This window comes from Oreochromis aureus, linkage group 22 (genome assembly GCF_013358895.1).
Source record: "Oreochromis aureus strain Israel breed Guangdong linkage group 22, ZZ_aureus, whole genome shotgun sequence".
NCBI classification, from domain to species: domain Eukaryota; kingdom Metazoa; phylum Chordata; class Actinopteri; order Cichliformes; family Cichlidae; genus Oreochromis; species Oreochromis aureus.
Genome location: NC_052962.1, coordinates 39,791,208 through 39,814,627, shown reverse-complemented (window position 1 = coordinate 39,814,627; position 23,420 = coordinate 39,791,208). Strand labels below are relative to the sequence as shown.

General features: G+C 46.3%; 1 protein-coding gene across 2 annotated transcripts; it reads right to left on the bottom strand.

Annotated features, from left to right (window-relative positions):
* Positions 1-364: 364 nt before the first annotated feature.
* Positions 365-22,646, bottom strand: LOC116333511. Of its 2 annotated transcripts, none has more exons than XM_039605231.1 (13): positions 22,575-22,646; positions 20,944-21,219; positions 20,580-20,831; positions 12,127-12,399; positions 11,440-11,691; positions 11,208-11,342; positions 5,970-6,245; positions 5,606-5,857; positions 2,201-2,473; positions 1,545-1,796; positions 1,313-1,447; positions 1,068-1,163; positions 365-912 (listed from the first exon to the last, which is right to left on the bottom strand). In XM_039605231.1, the coding sequence occupies exons 1-13, from the start codon at positions 22,633-22,635 to the stop codon at positions 860-862; spliced, it is 2,586 nt and encodes an 861-aa protein (XP_039461165.1). In that variant the 5' UTR covers positions 22,636-22,646; the 3' UTR covers positions 365-859. The 2 variants fall into 2 exon arrangements, with proteins under 2 accessions (XP_039461165.1, XP_039461166.1); XM_039605232.1 differs by having other exon boundaries at positions 11,277-11,342.
* Positions 22,647-23,420: the final 774 nt, after the last annotated feature.

Here is a 23,420-nt window from a genome sequence, read left to right as displayed (position 1 = left end):
TGCTACATTACCCTACTAAATGTTTTCAATGGCGCGCCATCTTCAGTCCTGCCGAGATTCTCACTGCGTCCTCACTTACCTGACAGCCAACTGCAATAATGCATCATTAATGTGATATTCTATATTTTTTAAATAGTTTAAAATAACATATTTTTAAGCCTTTCTATTTTATTTTTAATTCATGTCCTTATTTGCGTACCATAGGTCAGAGTGGACACTGTGTCCTGTTGTGACAGCCTTGTTTTCTTATTGTTTCTGTGGCTGCTGTGGTCAATACAAATATGAAAGCATTAATTTATTTGATTGTTGAATTTGTTTGTCTACTTTCGTGCCCGCTGTCAGCAGAATGAACTTAAAAAGTAAAGTAAGTTTACGTTTTTACTCAAACAACATCGACACAAACAACACAAATCAAAAATGGACTCACTCTATTTGAAAGCAGTGAATGTAACAGATCTAAAACTAAACTGAGCTTCTAACATGTTTTTAATGCCTGTTGACTAAATACAGCACAGCTCCAGAAACAGAAAGAGCAAAGACAAAGAAATTAGACTGTGATGGGACAGAAACTGTTGAGCTGCAGGATATTGAGAGGGCAGAGCAGCAAATACTTTACATGTACTTTAATATGTTACTTTTGAGTTTCAATTAACTGAATTTCTTTTCTTTTATCCAGTTTAACCTCAGTTTAGTCTGCGACACATAAGAGAGAGAGACAAAGGTCACTGAAAGTTTGGATCACATGCTGAACAATCTGTCGTCACTCTGAGGTTCAGGATGGCTGTGTGCTGTGTGACTGGATGACGATGAACTGATCCCAATTCAGTCTGTACGGCTCTTGTTTCTGCATGATGGAGGATCACAGGCCGGTTTCTGCTTCTGTGTCTCTCTTCTGTTTCTCTATCCGTCGAGCTGCAAGAGACAGAAAATAAATATAACGATGTTGGATGATGACAAACCACCTTAGAAAACCAACAAACATCTGAACTAAAGCTGAATCATGTTACACTTCAATGAGTCTGAAAACAGTCATGATGAGAGCACAGAGGCTCTTTGAGCTCATCCACCTTTCCTCCAGGTAACAGCAGTGATGCTGATCATGATGGTTAAGCAGAGCAGTCCAATCAGTGTACGGACAGTCATGTGCCACAGGTGATCAGCAGCTGGAAGACAAAGAAACATCTGGAATTAGACCCAGACTGTGAGGGTTTTTTTACCCCTCAGCGTATTGTTGACATCTAGTCGAGCAGTCAGGACACCTAAGCCGGTGAATGTTATAACAAGAACAAGGTGATGCAGGATTTTTAAATACCACGGGTGGGTCTGCTGGAAGTCTGAGGGGTAGCACTGGCAGCTGGCAGTATTTTTATTGTTGTCATACTTGAGTTTTCTCCTGCAGGTGGTGCTGTTGTTCGTTGGGGTGGTGGTGGGGGTATGTTTTTCTCTCCTGTGTACAGCAGTCAAAAGAGAGTCAGATGTCAGGACACACAAACTGCAGTTCAGAATAACAGAAAAATACTGAAGTCAGTTTGGTTGTACTGTACCTCTGTCAGAGCGCTCCTCTGTGGTCACGTGCAGATAGACAGCTGGTTTCCCATCACAGTAATACAGTCCAGAGTCAGCAGGCTGAACATGGTTGATAAACAGCAGGTGATTCACAGTGAAAGCATTGGGCCAGATGTGCTGTTGTTCTCCTCTGAGTTCTCTGCTCCACGTCTGAACATCTGATCCTCCATCAACATGTGGACAAGTAAGAACAGTGTTGGTCCACTCTGACACAACACGTATCCTTGTTCCTGTGAACAACAAGCAGACTGTATATGTCTTTCATCTCTAAAACTATAGGACACTGATTTATAGACGTCACATCTGTGCCACATACTGGAACTTAAAAATGGGAAGTGATCCATGAGAATTACACTGAGTGGGAAATTATGTGCGTGTGTGTGTGTGTGTGTGTGTGTGTGTGTGTGTGGGAGAGAGAGACTTGGGTGGTTGAAGGGGGAGGAGCTTGTTTCAGACAGAGGAAGCACTAAGGGGCTGCAGCAAGGCCCGTGTTTCAGACTACAAATGAGGACCATGTTGAACATACAAAAGCTATTCTAGTAGTGTCCATCAATAAATACATGTAAACAATGAATAAATCTAAACAATGAATACAAGGTGCCTAATGTGTGCAGACTCGAGCCTGCAGTGTTACCTGATGGGGGGACTATCAGTTCCACGGCTGGTTTCCTGTCACAGAAGTATCTTCCAGATACCGAGGTGGAAGTGTTACGAATGAGCAGCGACCCCACCCATGAGTTGTAGCCTTCATGCTCATTAAAGTCTGTTACACTTCTGTCGTTGCTGGTTGTGAATATATCAACTTCCATTCCATACCTCTCTTTGCTCCACGTTATTTTACCCTCCACGATGTGAGGACAAGTCAAAACGACCTTCTGCATCACCTCAGCTACTTCATAGAAGATACCTGTAAAACACAGACTATTCTTTAATGACCAAACTTCTGTTTCCAACCCGAGAACAGCCAACATCTCACAGTTTACAGCTGGCTCCTGTTCCTGCTGATGTCCTCTGTGTTGCTGACTCTTCCATCCACAGGGTGCTCCTGAGTTGGGCAGCGCTAAGACTGTTCCTAATCTTTTGGCTGACACAGAGTTGGCTGACACAGAGACATAACGGGGACAGTGCTGCCTCCTCAGGCCTCCAGCCTGGCCCACTTCCACCAGCCCTGCCTTCAGACCGTGGGCAGTTACACCTGTCTGTCTAATACAGTCTAAAGAAAATACTGACTTTGGCTAACAAAATTATCACATAATTGTCACATAAGTACAATGTAAAATGTCACATAAAATGGAAGCTAGTCAAATGAAACTTGGTTGATTGGTATTGATTGAATTTATCCCAAGGACATTTTCCTTAACAATTAATTATTTGAACAAAAAAACTTTTGATTTCATATATTTCAGTTGAATTTTACTCAGATTTATTGCTTCATGTTTCGTGAGGGTGAAATACCATTTTTGATAACTGTTAAAGACCCTTCTCCACGAATCGCTACCTTATCGTGGTGGAGGGGTTTGTGTGTTCCAGGGATCCCAGGGGCTATGTTGTCTGGGGGCTTTTGCCCCCTGGTAGGGGCTCCCATGGCAAATTGGTCCTGGGTGAGGAACCAGACAAAGAGCAATTCAGAAGATCCCTATGACAAGACCATCGAGGGAACAGATAGGGTTACTGGGCCCCGCCCTGCAGCCAGGCCCAGGGAGGGTGCCCGAGGGCGAGCATCTGGTGGCTGGGCCCAGCCCAAAAAACGGACATGGGCCCGTTTTGCTGCAGGCCCACCACCCACAGGAGGCACCGTAGGGGTCGGGTGCATTGTGAGTCAGGCGGCGGCCAGGAGCAGAGGTCCTGGCAGACAGATTCCCGGTTATCAAGATTAGCAATTGGGACATGGAATGTCACCTCTCTGGTGGGGAAGGAGCCTGAGTTGTGCATGAGGTTGAGAGGCACCAGTTAGATATAGTTGGGCTCACTTCAACGCATAGCTTGGGCTCTGGAACCAGCCTCCTGGAGAGGGGGTGGACTCAGTCTGGAGTTGCCCCTGGTGAGAGGCAGTGGGCTGGGGTGGGCATCTTGGTATCCTCTCAGCTTGCTGCCAGTATGTTGGGGTTTCTCCCAGTGGACGAGAGGGTTTGTTCCCTTCGCCTCCGGGTCGGGGAATGGGCCCTGCCCGTTGTCTGCTCTTATGCGCCGAGTGGCAGTTCAGAGTACCCAGCCTTATTAGAGTCCCAGGGTGGGGTACTGGAGGGTGCTCCTCCTGGGGACTCTGTTGTCCTACTGGGAGACTTCAGTGCTCACGTGGGCAAAGACAGCAAGACCTGGAGGGGCGTGATTGGGAGGAACAGTCTCCCAGATCTGAACCCGAGCAGTGTCTTTTGTTATTGGACTTCTGTGCATAACACAGTTTGACCATAAAGAACACCATGTTCGAACATATGAGTGTATAAGTGCACGTGGCACCAGGACACTGTGGCAGTGGCTGAAGTAAAAAGTCGGGTGTTGGAGGAGGCCATGGAAAAAGACTTTCGGACTGCCTAGAAGAGATTCTGGCAAACCGTCAGGCGACTCAGGAGAGGGCAGTGGTGTTCTACCTGCACTGTGTATAGTGCGGGTGGAGCGCTGCTGACTTTGACTGAGAAAATTGTCGGGAGGTGGAAGGAATACTTCGAAGACCTCCTTAATCCCACTCGCACATCTTCCGTGGAGGAAGCAGAGTCTGGGGACGAAAGGGATGACCCGCCAATCTCTGGGGACGGGGTCACTGAGGCAGCTAAACAACTCCTTGGTGGCAGACCCCCTGGGGTGGATGAAGTCCGCCCCAAGCTCAGTGGAAGTACCCCTGGATTGGCAGACCGGGGTGGTGGATCCCATTAAGAAAGGGAACTTGAAGGGGTGTTCCAACTACAGCGGAATCACACTCCTCAGCCTCCCTGGAAAAGTCTATGCCAGCCTGCTGGAGAGGAGAGTCCGTCCGATAGTCGAACCTCGGATAGAGGACAAACAATCCAATTTTAGTCCTGGTTGTGGAAAACTTTATCAGCTCTTCATCCTCTGAAGGATACTTGAGGGTGCATGGGAGTTTGCCCAACCAGTCTACATTTGTTTTGTGGACTTGGAGAAGGCATTCGACCGTGATGGGCTCCGCCAGGGGTGCCCTTTGTCACTGATTCTGCTCATAATTTTTATGGACAGAATTTCTAGGCGTAGCCAAGTGGCGGAAGGCTTTCACTTGGGTGGTCTCAGGATCTCATCTCTGCTTTTTGCGGATGATGTGGTTTTGTTAGCTTCATTGGGTGATGGCTTCCAGCTCGCTTTGGAACGGTGTGGAGCTGAGTGTGAAGCAGTGGGAATGACAATCAGCACCTCCGAATCTGAGGCCATGGTCCTCAGCCAGAAAAGGGTGGAGTGCCCACACCAGGTAAGGGACAAGTTCCTGCCCCACGTGGAGGAGTTTAAATATCTCGGGGTCTTGTTCACGAGCGACGGGAGAAGTGAGCGAAAAATTGACAGACGGATTGGTGCGGTGGCCACAGTGATGTGGATGCTGTACTGATCTGTTGTGGTGAAGAGAGAGCTGAGTGTAAAAGCGAAGCTCTCAATTTACCAGTCGATCTATGTCACTACCCTCACCTATGGTCAGGAGCTGTGGGTAGTGACCAAAAGAACAAGATTGCTGATACAAGCAGCGGGAAATTTGTTTCCTCCAAAGGGTGGCTGGCCTCTCCCTTTTGAGATAGGGTGAGAAGTTCAGTCATCCAGGAGGGGCTCAGAGTAGAGCCATCGAAAGGAGCACACACAGCGTGCAGGTTAAACCTCGGCCTCATTCTGATTGTTGTGTTGGTAAAAGGGACCCAAAGAAGACTTCACCATGGTTGTAAATGGGACACGGCCACATGCAGTTTGTGTGGTGATAAAACATCAACCACTTAAACACACAACAGCGTGTTTTCATTACTTCCTGTTTTATGAGTTTAGCTGTATAATGAAAGAGCTTGTGCTCACACTGACATACATTTACTGTGTTTGCCTTTCTGCCTCTCACCTCTCTCAGATCTCTCATCTTTGATCACATCCAGATAAACAGCAGGTTTCCCATCACAGTAGTACAGTCCCGAATCACCAAGCTGAACATCTGTAATGATCAACATCTGGTCCACAGTGAAAGAGTGAGGGCTGATGTGTCGCTGCTGTCCTCTGAGTTTTCTGCTCCATACTGGGACATGCGACTCTTCCGCATCATGAGGACAGTGCAGAGTGCTCGTCGTCTTCTCTGAAATGATGCGTCTTGTTGTTCCTGAGAATAACAGTTCATTTGTACATTTTTAACTGATGAGTTTTGTTTCTGTGTAGCTTCGATTTAAACATTTGATTTGATTTTTGAAAAGCTTGATAAAGATTCATGTCACCTGATGGGATGACTGTCAGCTCCACAGCTGCTTGATTATTACACAGGTATGTTCCAGAGTCTGACACAGAAGTGCCAACAATTAGCAGGAACCCATCTGCAAATGAACTGTACCTGTCCGCATCACGGATGTGTCGTATTTCTGCGTCACCATAAGATGTAAGTAAGTCAACTTTCCTTCTATGTATCTCTCTGCTCCACGTCACTTTACCCTCCACACTGAGAGGACAAGTGATGATGAGGTTCTCGGCCACTTCCACAGCTTCATGGATCAAACCTGGAAAACACAGACACAAAGAAACTTTGAGCTGTGGCGTGGAGTGAGAGGATAATAATATTCATAGTGTCACCACACAGTCTTGTTATTGAATACAAAGTCTGTGTTTGTGTCTTAAATATCAAATGAAGCAAACATCACTGAAACCAACATCTCAGAGTTCAGAGCAGAAAAGTTTCTAAAGTTTAAATGTGTGGAGAAAACGTTATTATCTGAAACAGTGTTCTGGTAACATCAGAGCAGTCAGAACAAAGGCTGGGTATCCTCACTGATTTCCATAATCAATCCCATTCAATTTTGCCTCAGACAGTCAGAAATATCATTATTCTGATCATTTATCAGTACTGACACTGTGAGACTTCATCAAAGGTGTAAGCATCACAGCAGATGTCAGAATTAAGAACTTCACGCCGACTTAGAGGAAGAGATGGCTAAATTTTGGCCTCCAGAGCCATTTCATTTTACACAGCCGGCAGAATGGCCAATATGGCGGCAGAGATTCTTCGTTTTCAAGTGGCGTCAAAGCTAGGGATGGAGAGCAGCGAAGTGCAGGTGAACTCGCTTCTTTATTCCATGAGGAGAGATGCCAAACCAATACATGGCTCATTTGTGTTTCCTGCTGCTATAGAGGCCAGGCCAAGTCCGCGGTTTGAGTATGATCTGGTTATACAAAAGTTCGATGAGCACTTTGTCCCAAAGAGAAACCTTATCCACGACCGTGCTTGATTTCACAATAGAAGCCAGAAGGCCGGGGAGAAGGTCGAGGCTTTTGTGTGGAGCCTGTATGAGCTTGCGCAGATCTGGGACCGTATCGTCATTGGATTAATTGACAAAGATGTCTCACAAAAACAGCAGCTCGATGTGGACCTGACCCCAGATAGAGCCATTCAACTGGCATGCCAGAGTGAACAAGTCAAACAGCAAAATGTGGAGTGAGTGGAAAGCACAGTGAATGAGGTGAAACAGAGACATTATAACAGCACGAGACGGTGTTACTACCAACTACGTCAGGTACGTGAGCAACAACATGGTGAGAGTAACCCAAAATGCCAAAGATGCAGCAGGATGCATGACAAAAGAGAAAACTGTCTAGTGCAATAAAAGATGCAGAAAGTGCAATAAGTTGGTACACTTTAAAGTTGTATGTAAAACCAAAATGCTAAAAGAGGTCAGGGCTGAGGCTGTAGAGCACAGGTGGGGAACTCCAGGCCTCGATGGCCGCTGTCCTGCAGGATTTAGATGTGTCCTTGATCCATCACAGCTGATTTAAATGGCTAAAGTACCTCCTCAACATGTCTTGAAGTTCTCCAGAAGCCTCGTAATGAACGAATCATTTGATTCAGGTGTGTTGACCCTGGGTGTTATCTAAAACCTGCACGACACCGGCCCTCGAGGCCTGGAGTTCGACACCCCTGCCGTAGAGGATTCAGATGAGGATTCAGTCTTCATAGGGGAGCTTTTCCTGGGAGCAGTAACTGAGTCAAAGCCAACAGTGATTGAGGAGTCAGGTTCAGATGCCGACTGGGACAGTGAGCTACTGGTAAATGGAGTCCAATTGATTTCAAAATTGATACAGGCGCAGACACCACTGCTATGACAGAAATGACCTTAAATAAGTTACAGCAGAGACTCAAACTCATCCAGTGTAAGCCAACTGTGTACAGCCCTGGTGGAAAAGTCAGGTGCATGGGTAAATTTCTTTCTACTACAGTGTACAAAGGCCAAAAGTACCAGTACTGGATTACAGTTATAAAAGGGCAATACATAAGTAACCTACTGGGAAAGACGGCGGCAAAGCACATGGGACTAGTCTCTAGAGTTAATGAGATCAGTAGTGACTTAACAGAGGACGTGTTCGGAGAAATTGGACTGCTGAACTGTGAACCTGTAAAATCGAGCTGACCGAAGATGCAATGTCATATAGTGTGACCACCCCACGCCGGGTGCCTTTTCCTCTCCTCCCATTGTATGGGTGTGGGGTGAGCCCCAGGAGCAAGCATTCAACAAAGCAAAAGCAATGCTTGTGGCAGCGCCATCACTTTGTTATTACGATGCAGGCCAACCAACAGTTGTCAGTGCGGACGCCATCACCTATGTCCTGGGTGCTGCACTATTACAGGACCATGACGGGGAGTTATAGCCCGTTGCTTTTTGTTCTTGCACGCTCACAGATGCAGAGAAAAGATATTAGCAGATCAAAAAAGAGTGTTTAGCATCTGTCTGGGCCTGCGAACGTTTTGCCCGCTACATCCAAGGCATGGGTTATGTACGTCTACAAACTAACCATAAGCCCTTAGTGCCTTTGATCAACTCATACGACCTTGACAAAACACAACTGAGATGTCAGAGACTGCTAATGCAACTAATGCGATTCAATGTCACTTCTGAGCATGTTTCCAGTAAACAGTTAGTGGTGGCAGACGCACTCTCCAGACATCCACTGCATGGATGTTACCAGTCAGAGACAGACAGCCAGGTCAAGGCATATGTGAGCAATGTAGTGACTAGCAAACCTATCACGTCACATAAGTTGGAGTAAATTCGCAGTGCTACATGGATAGACCCAGAGCTTCAAAAAGCAATCATCTTCATCAGACAAGGGTGGCCTCAGAGAATGGCAAAGAGCTCACCACTGCAAGGCTTCTATGCAGCCAGTAGCCATCTTTCAGAATCAGATGGTCTAGTGCTCTACCACGATCGCATTGTAATTAATGCAGCACTCAGACCCGGTGTCCTTGACCAACTACATGAAGGCCACCAAGGACTAACTAAATGTAGAGAGCGCGCAAGGCGCAAGATCAACAGTGTGGTGGCCCATCGTTGGACTTCAAATAACACACAAGGTGAGGTATGCAACTTTTACAGAGACCACAAACCTACACAGTAACAGGAACCCCTCGTAACTACTCCTCTGTCCATTGACCCCTGGTAAAAGATTGTAGCTGATCTGTGGGTGTTGGAGGGTTAGAACTTTCTTGTCATTGTTGATTATTTTTCAAGAGATATTGAGATTGTTTCCCTCACTACCACTACCAGCAGACAGGTCATTAACAAGCTTGAACACATGTTTGTTAGATGAGGCATCCCGTTAGAACTGGTCAGCAATAATGGGACGCAGTTCACATCATCAGAGTTCCGAGACTTCAAACTGGGTTATGGCTTCACTCACGCTACTTCGAGCCCTCATTACCCCCAGTCAAATGGAGGTGCTGAAAGAGCCGTCCAAACGGCCAAGTACATTCTTAAACAGCCTGACCCCTGCTTAGCCTGTGCAAGCCCAGCTCAACTTATGACAGGACGTCAAATCCGCACCACCGTCCCAGTACTTGAAAGACATTGTTGCACAGTCCAGTCAACAGGGACACTATGTGCCATATTATGACAGAAAAGTAGTTTTGATCTTCTTTTGCTGTTGGTTCAGTCAATTTTGATCAGAGTGACAAACCCTGCAGCATCAGAATCTGTGAGATGTCGGCTATCAGTCCCGACGGCGTGTCTGTGTACATGTCGTTGAGTTAACAATCCACACTTTGTGTTTACATCTTTGTATGTAATTTGTTTACCTGCTTTCATTTTACTGTTTTAGCTGTTTGGGGGTTGTTGAAATTGTTTTGTGAGCTTTAACCTGAGATTCCGGTGTTTCTGGAAAAACACATTTCTATTTAAAAATCAATTCAGGTTTTAATGAATTGGTATCGCGTTATTCAAGCTAAAATCGATTTGAATCAGAAAATTGATTGTTTAAACCAACTCTAGTTGTGAGCAGTGTTGGTCAAGTTACTTGAAAAAAGTAATCAGTAAGTAATTACTGATTACTTCCCCCCAAAAGCAATCCTGTTACTTTACTGATGACTTATTTTCAAAAGTAATTAGTTAATTAGTTACTTAGTTACTTTTTAAAAACATGATTTACAACCTGAATAGGTGATAAAGTGATAGATCTTTCAGCCCAATTCTACTTTCTGCCTAGTCCATTATATAAAATGTAATCAAATGAAAAAAAGTCTCTTTTTAAAACTTGTTTTATTAGTTTTAATCTTTTAACTTTATGCATCAAGCAAACTTAAATTATATGCAACATTCTCTGACTGGAAGAAATTTGTTTAACATTTAAACCTATTTTCTGCACATTCCAGCACATAAAATAAAATATTTTTTTGTGTTTACACTCACTCTTTCAAATAGATGCAAGTAAAACACAGCAGAAAATAAATCAAATCAAAGACTTTCACCTGTATAGCAGGAGTGGGGTAGGCGGAGGTTTACCCTGGTGCAGGCGTGCCGCAGAGGTCAGTGGAAGAATCCGCGAGTTTGTCTATGAATTTCCCACTCCATGGTAGCGTACTCGGCGCTTGCTCGGAAGTTACGGGGTTTTTTGCTGTAAAAAGAAGTTTTCTTCCCACGCAGTGAACAGCGGACACTAATGTTTTTGCCACTTTTTACGGAATTAAACTCAAAGTAAGGTCAGTACTTCCGCGCTTTAAACGCTGCATGCTCATACTCTCTCCCGTACTCGATATATTATCCATTCTTGAGCTGCACACAGCTGTTAACATGAACGTCGCACTCGCTTACGTCACTGTCATGAGACACTCTGAAAAAAACACAGTTTTAGTAACGCAGTAACGCAGCGTGCTTACGGGAAAGTAACAGTAATCTAATTACCTTTTTTGCAATAGTAATCCCTTACTTTACTCGTTACTTGAAAAAAGTAATCGGATTACAGTAACGCATTACTGCCCATCTCTGGTCGTAAGCCACTGCACCGGGGCCTTCCACCTGCCAAATCTCATGTTAACTATCAGTGATGACAAGTAACCCTAAGTACAAAAAGATGGGAAAACAAATCTGCCTCATTGACTTGCAGTTTCACAAAGGAAGAAAATTAACAGTCGAGCAGTCAGGACACCTAAGCCGGTGAATGTTATAACAAGAACAAGGTGATGCAGGATTTTTAAATACCACGGGTGGGTCTGCTGGAAGTCTGAGGGGTAGCACTGGCAGCTGGCAGTATTTTTATTGTTGTCATACTTGAGTTTTCTCCTGCAGGTGGTGCTGTTGTTTGTTGGGGTGGTGGTGGGGGTATGTTTTTCTCTCCTGTGTACAGCAGTCAAAAGAGAGTCAGATGTCAGGACACACAAACTGCAGTTCAGAATAACAGAAAAATACTGAAGTCAGTTTGGTTGTACTGTACCTCTGTCAGAGCGCTCATCTGTGGTCACGTGCAGATAGACAGCTGGTTTCCCATCACAGTAATACAGTCCAGAGTCAGCAGGCTGAACATGGTTGATAAACAGCAGGTGATTCACAGTGAAAGCATTGGGCCAGATGTGCTGTTGTTCTCCTCTGAGTTCTCTGCTCCACGTCTGAACATCTGATCCTCCATCAACATGTGGACAAGTAAGAACAGTGTTGGTCCACTCTGACACAACACGTATCCTTGTTCCTGTGAACAACAAGCAGACTGTATATGTCTTTCATCTCTAAAACTATAGGACACTGATTTATAGACGTCACATCTGTGCCACATACTGGAACTTAAAAATGGGAAGTGATCCATGAGAATTACACTGAGTGGGAAATTATGTGTGTGTGTGTGTGTGTGTGTGTGTGTGTGTGTGTGTGAGAGAGAGTGTGTGAGAGAGAGAGACTTGGGTGGTTGAAGGGGGAGGAGCTTGTTTCAGACAGAGGAAGCAGTAAGGGGCTGCAGCAAGGCCCGTGTTTCAGACTACAAATGAGGACCATGTTGAACATACAAAAGCTATTCTAGTAGTGTCCATCAATACATACATGTAAACAATGAATACATGTAAACAATAAATAAATCTAAACAATGAATACAAGGTGCCTAATGTGTGCAGACTCGAGCCTGCAGTGTTACCTGATGGGGGGACTATCAGTTCCACGGCTGGTTTCCTGTCACAGAAGTATCTTCCAGATACCGAGGTGGAAGTGTTACGAATGAGCAGCGACCCCACCCATGAGTTGTAGCCTTCATGCTCATTAAAGTCTGTTACACTTCTGTCGTTGCTGGTTGTGAATATATCAACTTCCATTCCATACCTCTCTTTGCTCCACGTTATTTTACCCTCCACGATGTGAGGACAAGTCAAAACGACCTTCTGCATCACCTCAGCTACTTCATAGAAGATACCTGTAAAACACAGACTATTCTTTAATGACCAAACTTCTGTTTCCAACCCGAGAACAGCCAACATCTCACAGTTTACAGCTGGCTCCTGTTCCTGCTGATGTCCTCTGTGTTGCTGACTCTTCCATCCACAGGGTGCTCCTGAGTTGGGCAGCGCTGAGACTGTTCCTAATCTTTTGGCTGACACAGAGTTGGCTGACACAGAGACATAACGGGGACAGTGCTGCCTCCTCAGGCCTCCAGCCTGGCCCACTTCCACCAGCCCTGCCTTCAGACTGTGGGCAGTTACACCTGTCTGTCTAATACAGTCTAAAGAAAATACAAATACAAAGAGCGATTCAGAAGATCCCTATGATAAGACCGTTGAGGGAACTGATAGGGTTACTGGGCCCCGACCTGCAGCCAGGCCCAGGGAGGGTGCCCGAGGGCGAGCGTCTGGTGGCTGGGCCCAGCCCAAAAAAAGGACATGAGCCCGTTTTGCTGCAGGCCCACCACCCACAGGAGGCACCGTAGGGGTTGGGTGCATTGTGAGCCAGGCGGCGGCCAGGAGCCTGGCTTGGGCTCTGGAACCAGCCTCCTGGAGAGGGCGTGGACTCAGTCTGGAGTTGCCCCTGGTGAGAGGCAGCGGGCTGGGGTGGGTATCTTGGTATCCTCTCAGCTTGCTGCCAGTATGTTGGGGTTTCTCCCAGTGGACGAGAGGGTTTGTTCCCTTCGCCTCCGGGTCGGGGAATGGGCCCTGACCGTCGTCTGCTCTTATGCGCCGAGTGGCAGTTCAGAGTACCCAGCCTTTTTGGAGTCCCTGGATGGGGCACTGGAGGGTGCTCCTCCTGGGGACTCTGTTGTCCTACTGGGATACTTCAATGCTCACGTGGGCAATGACAGCGAGACTTGGAGGGGCGTGATTGGGAGGAATGGCCTCTGAACCTAAGCGGTGTCTTGTTATTGGACTTGGCCATAACGAACACCATGTTCGAACATAAGAGTGTCCATAAGTGCACGTGGCACCAGGACACTCTAGGCCACAAGTTGATGATCGATTTTATAATCGTATCACCAGACCTGAGGCCATATGTTTTGGACACTCAGGTAAAGAGTGGGGCTGAGCTGTCAGCTGATCACCACCAGGTGGTGAGTTGGATCACGTGGCGGGGGAGGACGCTGGAAAGACCTGGCACGCCTAAACGTACATGAGGGAGTGCTGGGAACGCCTAGAAGCGGCCCCGGTCCGCAAGATCCCACACTCACACCTCCGGCAGAGCTTCAACAGCATTCCGAGGGAGACTGGCAACATTGAGTCCGAATGGACCATGTTCAGCATTTCCATTGCTGAAGCCGCTGCACTGCGCTCCGGTCATAAGGCAGTTGGTGCCTGCCGTGGTGATGATCCCCGAAGGGGAGGTGACGGGAGCCACCAAGCTGATGAAGGAGTCCAACCAGGCTTGGTCAGCCTGTGGGACTCTGGAGGCAGCTGATAGGTACCGAAAGGCCAAGTGGAACGCGACGCAGGGCAGTGCCTGAAGTAAAAACTCGGGTGTTGGAGGAGGCCATGGAAAAAGACTTTCGGACTGCCTAGAAGAGATTCTGGCAAACCGTCAGGTGACTCAGGAGGGGAAAGCGGTGTTCTACCTGCACTGTGTATAGTGCTGGTGGAGCGCTGCTGACTTTGACTGAGAAAATTGTCAGGCGGTGGAAGGAATGCTTCGAAGACCTCCTTAATCCCATTGCCACGTCTTCTGTGGAGGAAGCAGAGTCTGGGGATGAAAGGGAGGACCCGCCAATCTCTGGGGACGGGGTCACTGAGGCAGCTAAACAACTCCTTCGTGGCAGAGCCCCTGGGGTGGATGAGGTCCGCCCCAAGTTCCTGAAGGCTCTGGATGTTGTAGGGCTGTCTTTGTTGACACGCCTCTACAATGTTGCGTGGAGATCAGTGGCAGTACCCCTGGATTGGCAGACCGGGGTGGTGGGAAAGGGAACTTGAGGGGATGTTCTAACTACAGGGGAATCACACTCCTCAGCCTCCCTGGGAAAGTCTATGCCAGCGTGCTGGAGAGGAGAGTCCGTCCGTTAGTCGAACCTTGGATACAGGAGGAACAATGCGGTTTTCGTCCTGGTCGTGGAACACTGGATCAGCTCTTCATCCTCTGAAGGATACTTGAGGGTGCATGGGAGTTTGCCCAACCAGTCTACATGTGTTTTGTGGAGTTGGAGAAGGCATTCGACCGTGTCCCTCGGGGTGTCCTGTGGGAGATGCTCCGGGAGTATGAGGTGTCTGGCCCATTGCTAGAGCTGGGCGATATGACCCAAAATTCATATCTCGATATTTTTTAGCTGGATGGCGATATAAGATATATATCTCGATATTTTTTTAAAGCCATAAAGTAAGAACAAAAAGAGAGTTCTTAGTCAAAGCTGTGTCCCAGATGTCACACAGGCACTTTTATTAACATACAGCATAGATGTACATGAAAAAAACTACTCAAAAATAAATTATGACCATTTATTAAATAATAATGCTCCATAAATAAAAGAAAACTATGTTGTTTTGTGCATAACAAAGAGCTCACAATTGTGCAGTCAAAATGTAAACTAACAGACGCTGAGCATAATAACACAGACAGATTTCACAGCTGCTCTGTTCCCAACTTCTACTGCGTGACTGACAGCCTGGAGTTTGAAATCCGCTTCGTAACCATGTCTCTGAACAGGAGCCATTTATGGTCCTTATACACACACAATACGGTAATATTACGTTGAAGCACAGTACGTATTACTCCGCGAGGCTCCTCGGTAGCCGTAATGCTCCGACAATCCATCAAGCGGTGCAGCTCCGTAGCTTACCAAAGTCGAACTAAAACATTTATTGACAGATTGCTGAGCGCTGTGTATCACATAAAATCGGTTCACGGTCATCAAGCACAACCAGAATTCATACAAAAGGCGCGCAGTCAACTTTTGAGAAAATGAAAGGATTTCAGGCCGTGCATGGCGTTAGCGTGGTTAGCTCGTTAACACGTTGACGTCGTCCAGCCCCACGCACGGGGCAATGCGCAGTAACTCATTAACGGAGATTTGCCGTGTCCATCTTGTCGCTGCCTGCAGGTGAAGCGATGGGGGAGGAGGGGGAGTTGTGTTCAGTGAAGGAGAGGCGAGGTCGAGTAACGTTGCATAGAGACAAAAGTGGACGAAAGAGGGGCAAACTTGCGGCTCCGCAACTATAATTATAACGTAACATAGACTATATCGATATAAAGGATATTGTCACATCTTATATCTCGTACAAAAATATATCAATATTTTTAAAAAACTCGATATATCGCCCAGCTCTACCCATTGCTATGGGTCATTCAGTCCTTATACAAGCATTGCAAGAGCTTGGTCCAGATAAGTTGGACTCGTTCCTGGTGGGTGATGGGCTCCACCAGGACTGCCCTTTGTCACCGATTCAGTTCATAATTTTTATGGACAGAATTTCTAGGCGTAGCCAAGTGGCGGAATGCTTTCACTTGGGTGGTCTCAGGATCTCATCTATGCTTTTTGTGGATTATGCGGTTCTGTTGGCTTCATCAGGTGATGGCCTCCAGCTTTCCTTGGAACAGTTCGGAACCAAGTGTGAAGCGGTGGGAATGAGAATCAACACCTCCGAATCTGAGGCCGTGGTCCTCAGCCGGAAAAGGGTGGAGTGCCCACTTGGGGTCAGGGACCGGTTCCTGCCCCACGTGGAGAAGTTTAAGTATCTCGGGGTCTTGTTCACGAGCGACGGGAGAAGTGAGCAAGAAATCGACAGACGGATTGGTGCGGTGGCCGCAGTGATGTGGATGCTGTACTGGTCTGTTGTGGTGAAGAGAGAGCTGAGTGTAAAAGCGAAGCTCTTAATTTACTGGTCGATCTACGTCCCTACCCTCACCTATGGTCAGGAGCTGTGGGTAGTGACCTTAAGAACGAGATCGCGGATACAAGCATTGTGGCTGGCCTCTCCCTTAGAAATAGGGTGAGAAGTTCAGCCATTCGTGAGGGACTCAGAGTAGAGTTGCTACTCCTTCACATCGAAAGGATCCAGTTGATGTGGTTTGGGCATCTGATAAGGATGCCTGGGTGCCTCCTGGGTGAGGTGTTCTAAACATGTCCTACCGGGAGGAGGCCCCGGGGCAGACCCATGACACGCTGGAGAGATTATATCGCTCGTCTGGTCTGGGAACACCTTGGTGTTCCCCCAGACAAGCTGGAAGAGGTGGCTGGGGAGAGGGAGGTCTGGGCTTCTCTGCTTGGGCTGCTGCCCCCGCGACCCAACCCCGGATGAGCGGAAGAAAATGGATGGATGGATGGATGGATGGATGGATGGATGGATGTTAAAGACCCAGATGTTGACTGATCTCTCTCTTGTGAACTTTTACATTTTTTTGAATGTACTATTGTCTGAACTACTGTATCATCCTGATACAGACTGAAACAAACCAGATGGCACAACAACCTTTGATCTTGTGTTTAGAAGGCCGTTGTGGTTTTATGTGCATGTTACTGAGACCAAAAAGCTCAATTCACAGTGTTATGGCCTCTGGCCTCAGGTGGCCCCGCCTTCCTCCATGGAAATCAGTGTTCCAGGACTCACGGGGGATTGGCTGGCCCCGGATCTGTGCCCGCCTCAACTTCATGCAGATCAGAGTGTGCCAGACCACTCACACCATTGGCTGCTGCAGGAGCCTTGAACACGATGGACCAATGACACGGCTGCCTGCATTTACCGGGGAATACAAAAGGCTGGAGGTACTTCACTCAGTGGCTGCTGCTTAGGACTGAACATGCAGTTTGCCCTTCGTGCCTCCCTCTTCAATCTTTGTTGAACTTGTTTCTTTGTCAAACCATGATGCATGTGTAGCCGGAGGGGCTACTCGCTTTTCCTTTCTCTCTTGCCCCCACTTGCGCTACTGCTTTCTCGCTCTCTCCTGTGCTTGCTCCCGCTGCGCGCTTACGTCAACTAGGAGCCCACCTGTATATTGATTACAGGGTGGCGTTTACCTGTATAAAGAGAAGCCGGGTTCTTTCGTTGGATTATTTCCTCCCGAGCTTCTGGTGCGATACAGCGGTAGACGCTGGCTTGTTGGTTAAATTACTGAGGCGATCAGGTTGTGTGATTGCTACAGGTAGGTCTCCCCTTCGATTTCTGATTTCTCCCTAACATCGGCAATTAGTAGTTATATTTCTGCGGCCCGCTACAGCGCGGCTGTTTTTCTTTCCTTTGCTCCAGCCGTGGTGAGGAGACGCGTGAGTGCATCCGCCGTGCAGTACAGCGCCTCCAAGTTCTGGGGTAAGCCGCTTATTTTATAGCTGCTAGTTTTGTAAATTAAAGAAGATTAAGGTTAGTTTTGCCTTTTCTTATTTGTAGGATTTGATTGCTGCCGCACCCTCTCAGGGATCAACTGCCTGATTTTAAGCGAAGAGTTGAGACGCCTGCCTAGCTGCTGTCTTGTCTTGTCTTGCCTTGTTTTATCTTGTGTTCCGATCTGTTGGTTGTCCAGTTTTGTCCCTGCTGCTTACCTCGCCCCTGGGGGCTCTGGGTTTCACGCTAAGCCCCTTTTGGACTATCATTTCATTCCAGCTTTCGCGGCTGGTCGGGGCGATCCTCAGCTGCATATTGGGCTGGTGTTATAAGACTGGTACTGCCTCTCCCTTTTCTCTTAGTTGTGGAGAGCTGCGCGGGACTGAGTGGGGCTACGGACAATCGGAACCAGCACCAGCTGTGGGCTGGCTCGCAGAGTACAAGTACTTCCAATCTGTGCTCTGTGGTGTGTATGTGGGTGTGTTTTATTGCAGATCTCCGTTTTTCTTTTAATTTCTTTTTAGTATAGAGAGCCTGTTTTATGTCCCATGTTTTTACCCTTTTTATGTGTATGTCTTGTGCTTCTATTTCAGCGAACTGAGGATCTACCAGCGGCCGTGGGACCTTAGGTGGCGGGTCGTTTTCCACACTTCTTTTGTTGTACAGCACCAGGTGAATAGACTATAGTAGGTTTTTTTTGTGTGGTTTTCTTTTGGTCCACCGCTGCTGGTAAGTCCCAGTTGTGTGTTTATTTTTATTGTAATTTGGGACACCGTTTTAGACATTCAGTGCACTCTCAGTGTTTTGTTTTTATTTTACATTAATAAATAAAATTGTGTTAATATTTGAGTCGGCCTCAGTGTGCATCCCTGAACCTGTGCAAATGTTGTTGTTTTAATTACATTTCATTTTTAAAGTTTATATTTCCTGGGGGCTAGAATTCCCCCTCAGGTGGCGTTGTCATTTTATTATTTCTTTTATAACCCCGCCGACCACTTGGTCAAACAGCTAAACTCATAAAACAGGAAGTAATGAAAACACGCTTCCAGAGGCTGGTAAATAAAGTCCTCCGTGGCCTGTCCAACTGCAGTGCCTACCTAGATGATCTAGTAATTTATACTGAAACATGGCAAGATCATGTGGAAACTCTACGCCAGGTATTTCACCGTTTAGCTCAAGCTACTCTAACTCTCAACTTAGCTAAGTGTGAGTTTGCCAAAGCTACAGTGACATACTTAGGCAGGGGGGTGGGACGTGGACAGGTCCGGCCCATTGATGCCAAAGTGGCAGTGATTAAAGAATTTCCCACACCTACCACCAGGCGTGAGTTGCGTAGGTTTCTAGGGATGGTGGGCTACTACAGAAACTTTTGTAAAAATTTCTCCTCTGTAGTCAAGCCACTGACTGACCTACTCAGCCCAAAGGTTGAGTTTATATGGTCAAGTGAGTGTCAAGATGCTTTTGAGAGTGCGAAAGCCCTCCTCTGCCACACTCCTGTGTAAGCTGCACCTGATTTGATGCGACCATTCAAGCTTGAGGTTGATGCCAGTGCTGTCGGGGCTGGGGCAGTGCTGTTGCAAGAAGACTTGCAGGGTTTGGACCACCCCGTTTGTTACTTTTCCCACAAGTTCAATAAAAATCAGTTAAACTACTCCACCATTGAAAAGGAGACCCTGGCTTTGCTGTTGGCTCTTCAGCACTTTCACGTATACCTGGGGTCCAGCATGTTACCTCTTGTTGTGTACACCGACCACAACCCACTCGTGTTCCTTGCTTGCATGTTTAATCATAACCAGCGCCTTATGCGCTGGGCTCTGTTGTTGCAGGAATACAACTTAAGTATTCACCACAAAAAGGGGTCTGAAAATGTTTTAGCTGATGGTCTGTCCCGGTTGTAAACGTGTGTTGCTATGTTTGTTCTTTGTTTTTGTTCACACTCTGTAGTGTCTGCTTCTGCCCAACATAGTTGGTATTTTAAGGGGAGGGGTGTTACGGCCTCTGGCCTCAGGTGGCCCCGCCTTCCTCCATGGAAATCAGTGTTCCAGGACTCACGGGGGATTGGCTGGCCCCGGATCTGTGCCCGCCTCAACTTCATGCAGATCAGAGTGTGCCAGACCACTCACACCATTGGCTGCTGCAGGAGCCTTGAACACGATGGACCAATGACACAGCTGCCTGCATTTACCGGGGAATACAAAAGGCTGGAGGTACTTCACTCAGTGGCTGCTGCTTAGGACTGAACATGCAGTTTGCCCTTCGTGCCTCCCTCTTCAATCTTTGTTGAACTTGTTTCTTTGTCAAACCATGATGCATGCTTGAACTTAGCCTGATTAGAGCTTTGCGCTGCTAGCTGGCTGTGAGTAGAAATTGTGATGCTGGCTCGCCTTAGTTTTCTCTTAGCTTTTATTTTGTGTGCCGCCAGCTTGCCTTAGTTAACCTTTAGCTTTTACCCTTGTCTTCTTTTTTTGTCTTTATATAGTAATTGTTTGCCCAGGGGTCTGTTGAACAGCCCTGTCGGTTTTCTGTTTAAATTTGAAATTAAAACCTTTCTTTACTCAGTTTTGTGTTTGGGGCTTGTGTATGTTACTCCTCCCCTGACGCGTAGCAGAGGGGGTCGTAACAACAGCATGCAGGTTAAACCTCGGCCTCATTCTTATTGTTGTGTTGGTAAAAGGGACCCAAAGAAGACTTCACCATGGTTGCAAATGGGACACGGCCACATGCAGTTTGTGTGGTGATAAAACATCAACCACTTAAACACACAACAGCGTGTTTTCATTACTTCCTGTTTTATGAGTTTAGCTGTATAATGAAAGAGCTTGTGCTCACACTGACATACATTTACTGTGTTTGCCTTTCTGCCTCTCACCTCTCTCAGATCTCTCATCTTTGATCACATCCAGATAAACAGCAGGTTTCCCATCACAGTAGTACAGTCCCGAATCACCAAGCTGAACATCTGTAATGATCAACATCTGGTCCACAGTGAAAGAGTGAGGGCTGATGTGTCGCTGCTGTCCTCTGAGTTTTCTGCTCCATACTGGGACATGCGACTCTTCAGCATCATGAGGACAGTGCAGAGTGCTCGTCGTCTTCTCTGAAATGATGCGTCTTGTCGTTCCTGAGAATAACGGTTCATTTGTACATTTTTAACTGATGAGTTTTGTTTCCGTGTAGCTTCGATTTAAACATTTGATTTGATTTTTTAAAAGCTTGATAAAGATTCATGTCACCTGATGGGATGACTGTCAGCTCCACAGCTGCTTGATTATTACACAGGTATGTTCCAGAGTCTGACACAGAAGTGCCAACAATTAGCAGGAACCCATCTGCAAACGAACTGTACCTGTCCGCATCACGGATGTGTCGTATTTCTGCGTCACCATAAGATGTAAGTAAGTCAACTTTCCTTCTATGTATCTCTCTGCTCCACGTCACTTTACCCTCCACACTGAGAGGACAAGTGATGATGAGGTTCTCGGCCACTTCCACAGCTTCATGGATCAAACCTGGAAAACACAGACACAAAGAAACTTTGAGCTGTGGCGTGGAGTGAGAGGATAATAATATTCATAGTGTCACCACACAGTCTTGTTATTGAATACAAAGTCTGTGTTTGTGTCTTAAATATCAAATGAAGCAAACATCACTGAAACCAACATCTCAGAGTTCAGAGCAGAAAAGTTTCTAAAGTTTAAATGTGTGGAGAAAACGTTATTATCTGAAACAGTGTTCTGGTAACATCAGAGCAGTCAGAACCAAGGCTGGGTATCCTCACTGATTTCCATAATCAATCCCATTCAATTTTGCCTCAGACAGTCAGAAATATTATAGTTCTGATCATTTATCAGTACTGACACTGTGAGACTTCATGAGAGGTGTGAGCATCACAGCAGATGCATTTGTGTCAAAGTAACCGAGGATAAAACAGAAAAACATGAAGCAGTTTTTCCTGGCCTGGCTTTTTATAGCAGATAACCTTAAAAATATTCTTCAGTAGAACAAACTGAAAAAAACCATGAATCAACATCTGAACATGACCTGATGCTGCTGAAGTGAAGCAGAGCAAAGTTACAGAGGTTTGATTACAGACACAGCTGAGAGTTTTGCAGTTTGGCAAAATTTTAAAAAGTTTAATTCTCTTCAGTATTGAACAGCAGAAATGAGGCTTTGTTGTAGGAGGCCAACAGCGCTGTAAACAACGTTAGACTGGTGGCTAATAAGCAAGCGAATAACGCAGAAAAGAGAGATTTGAGATGGGAAACTGTTCTTAAAGTACAATGAGAGAGAGAGAGCTGTGCAGGAAATGTGATTTTATCATGGTGGAAGCAAAACAGCAAAAGTCAGAGGGAATTCACAACGATGTTTATCAAATGTGAAGGGTAGTTTGGATCTTCATTTGCTGCTGGTTCAGTGAATTTTGGTCAGAGTGATGAAACCTGTAGCATCAGAATCTGTGAGATTCTGATCGACTTTCAGCCCCGACACTGTCTCTGTGTACGTGTCGTTGGGTGAACAGTCTGTGGTTGTTAAAATAGTTTTGTGAGCGTTAAACTGGGATTCTGGCATTTCTGGCAAAAATACATTTATATTTAAAACTTGATTCAGGATTTAATGAATTGATATTGTTTTATTCAAGCTAAAATCGATTTGAATCGGAGAATCGATTTTTTAAACCCACCCAAGTCATAACCCTGCACCAGAGTCTCCCTCCTGCCAAATCTCATGTTAACCATCAGCGATGACAAGTAACCCTGACACCTCTGTTTTAGAGAAAAGTTAAAATAAAGACTGGAAAATAAATCTGTCTCCTTGACAGGTTAAAAACAAATTTGTACTAAATAACGTGATTAATAGTTCTTACCTGTAGCAACATTAGACGCCAGAAAAAAGGCAAAGAGAGAGCCATAGGTGTTCATCTTCATGCTGATGCAGACTGAATAATACAGTTCACAGACCTCAGCTTCTGTGTAGGTGCTGAACAGGAATCGCGTGGTTTTATTTGTGTTACTGAGAGCAAAAAAAGCCTCATTCTCAAACCTCAGCCTCATTTCTGTTCCTGCTGGGGTTTTTTCTTATGCATGGAATCGTTAAAAACATTTTCAACAATACAAGCCTGAAAAAATCTGTCAATCAATTGATTTTTAAAAAGCAACATGTGTGTAATAATCAAACAATTATTACGGTGGCACAGTGTTGCAATGGTTTGTACTGTTGCATTACAGCATGGAGGTTCTGGGTTTGGATCTACGGACCAGCTGGAATCTCTCTGTGTGGGGTCTCCATGTTCTCTGATGCTTGTTTGGGTCTCAGTACTTCCAACAGTCCACAGACTCAGTGGTTTAGGGAAGGTGTGGGGAACTCTAGAACTCGAGGCCCAGTGTCCTGCAGGTTTTAGATCTCACCCTGGGTCTACACACCTGAATCAAATGATGAGTTCATTACCAGGCCTCTGGAGAACTTCAACACATGTTGAGGAGGTGATTTAGCCGTTTAAATCAGTTGTGTTGGATCAAGGACACATCTAAAACCTGCAGGACACTGGCCCTCAAGGCCTGGAGTTCGACACCGGGTCAGTGTGAGTGGTTCTCTGTCTCGATCGTGGCTCAAGAGTTGGGAGTTCGCCTTGTAATCGGAAGGTTGCAGGTTCGAGCCCCGGCTTGGACAGTCCTTGGGCAAGACACTTCACCCGTTGCCTACTGATGGTGGC

What these genes read in the sequence shown, in the direction of transcription:
- LOC116333511 (XM_039605231.1), bottom strand. Translation starts at nt 22,635, where the DNA reads ATGAAGATGAACACCTATGGCTCTCTCTTTGCCTTTTTTCTGGCGTCT. An exon ending in AGATGAGCGCTCTGACAGAG is followed by an intron (nt 11,343 to 11,439) that starts GTACAGTACAAC and finishes TGCTGTACACAG; the next exon opens with GAGAGAAAAACATACCCCCA. An exon ending in ACTGATAGTCCCCCCATCAG is followed by an intron (nt 1,797 to 2,200) that starts GTAACACTGCAG and finishes TGTTGTTCACAG; the next exon opens with GAACAAGGATACGTGTTGTG.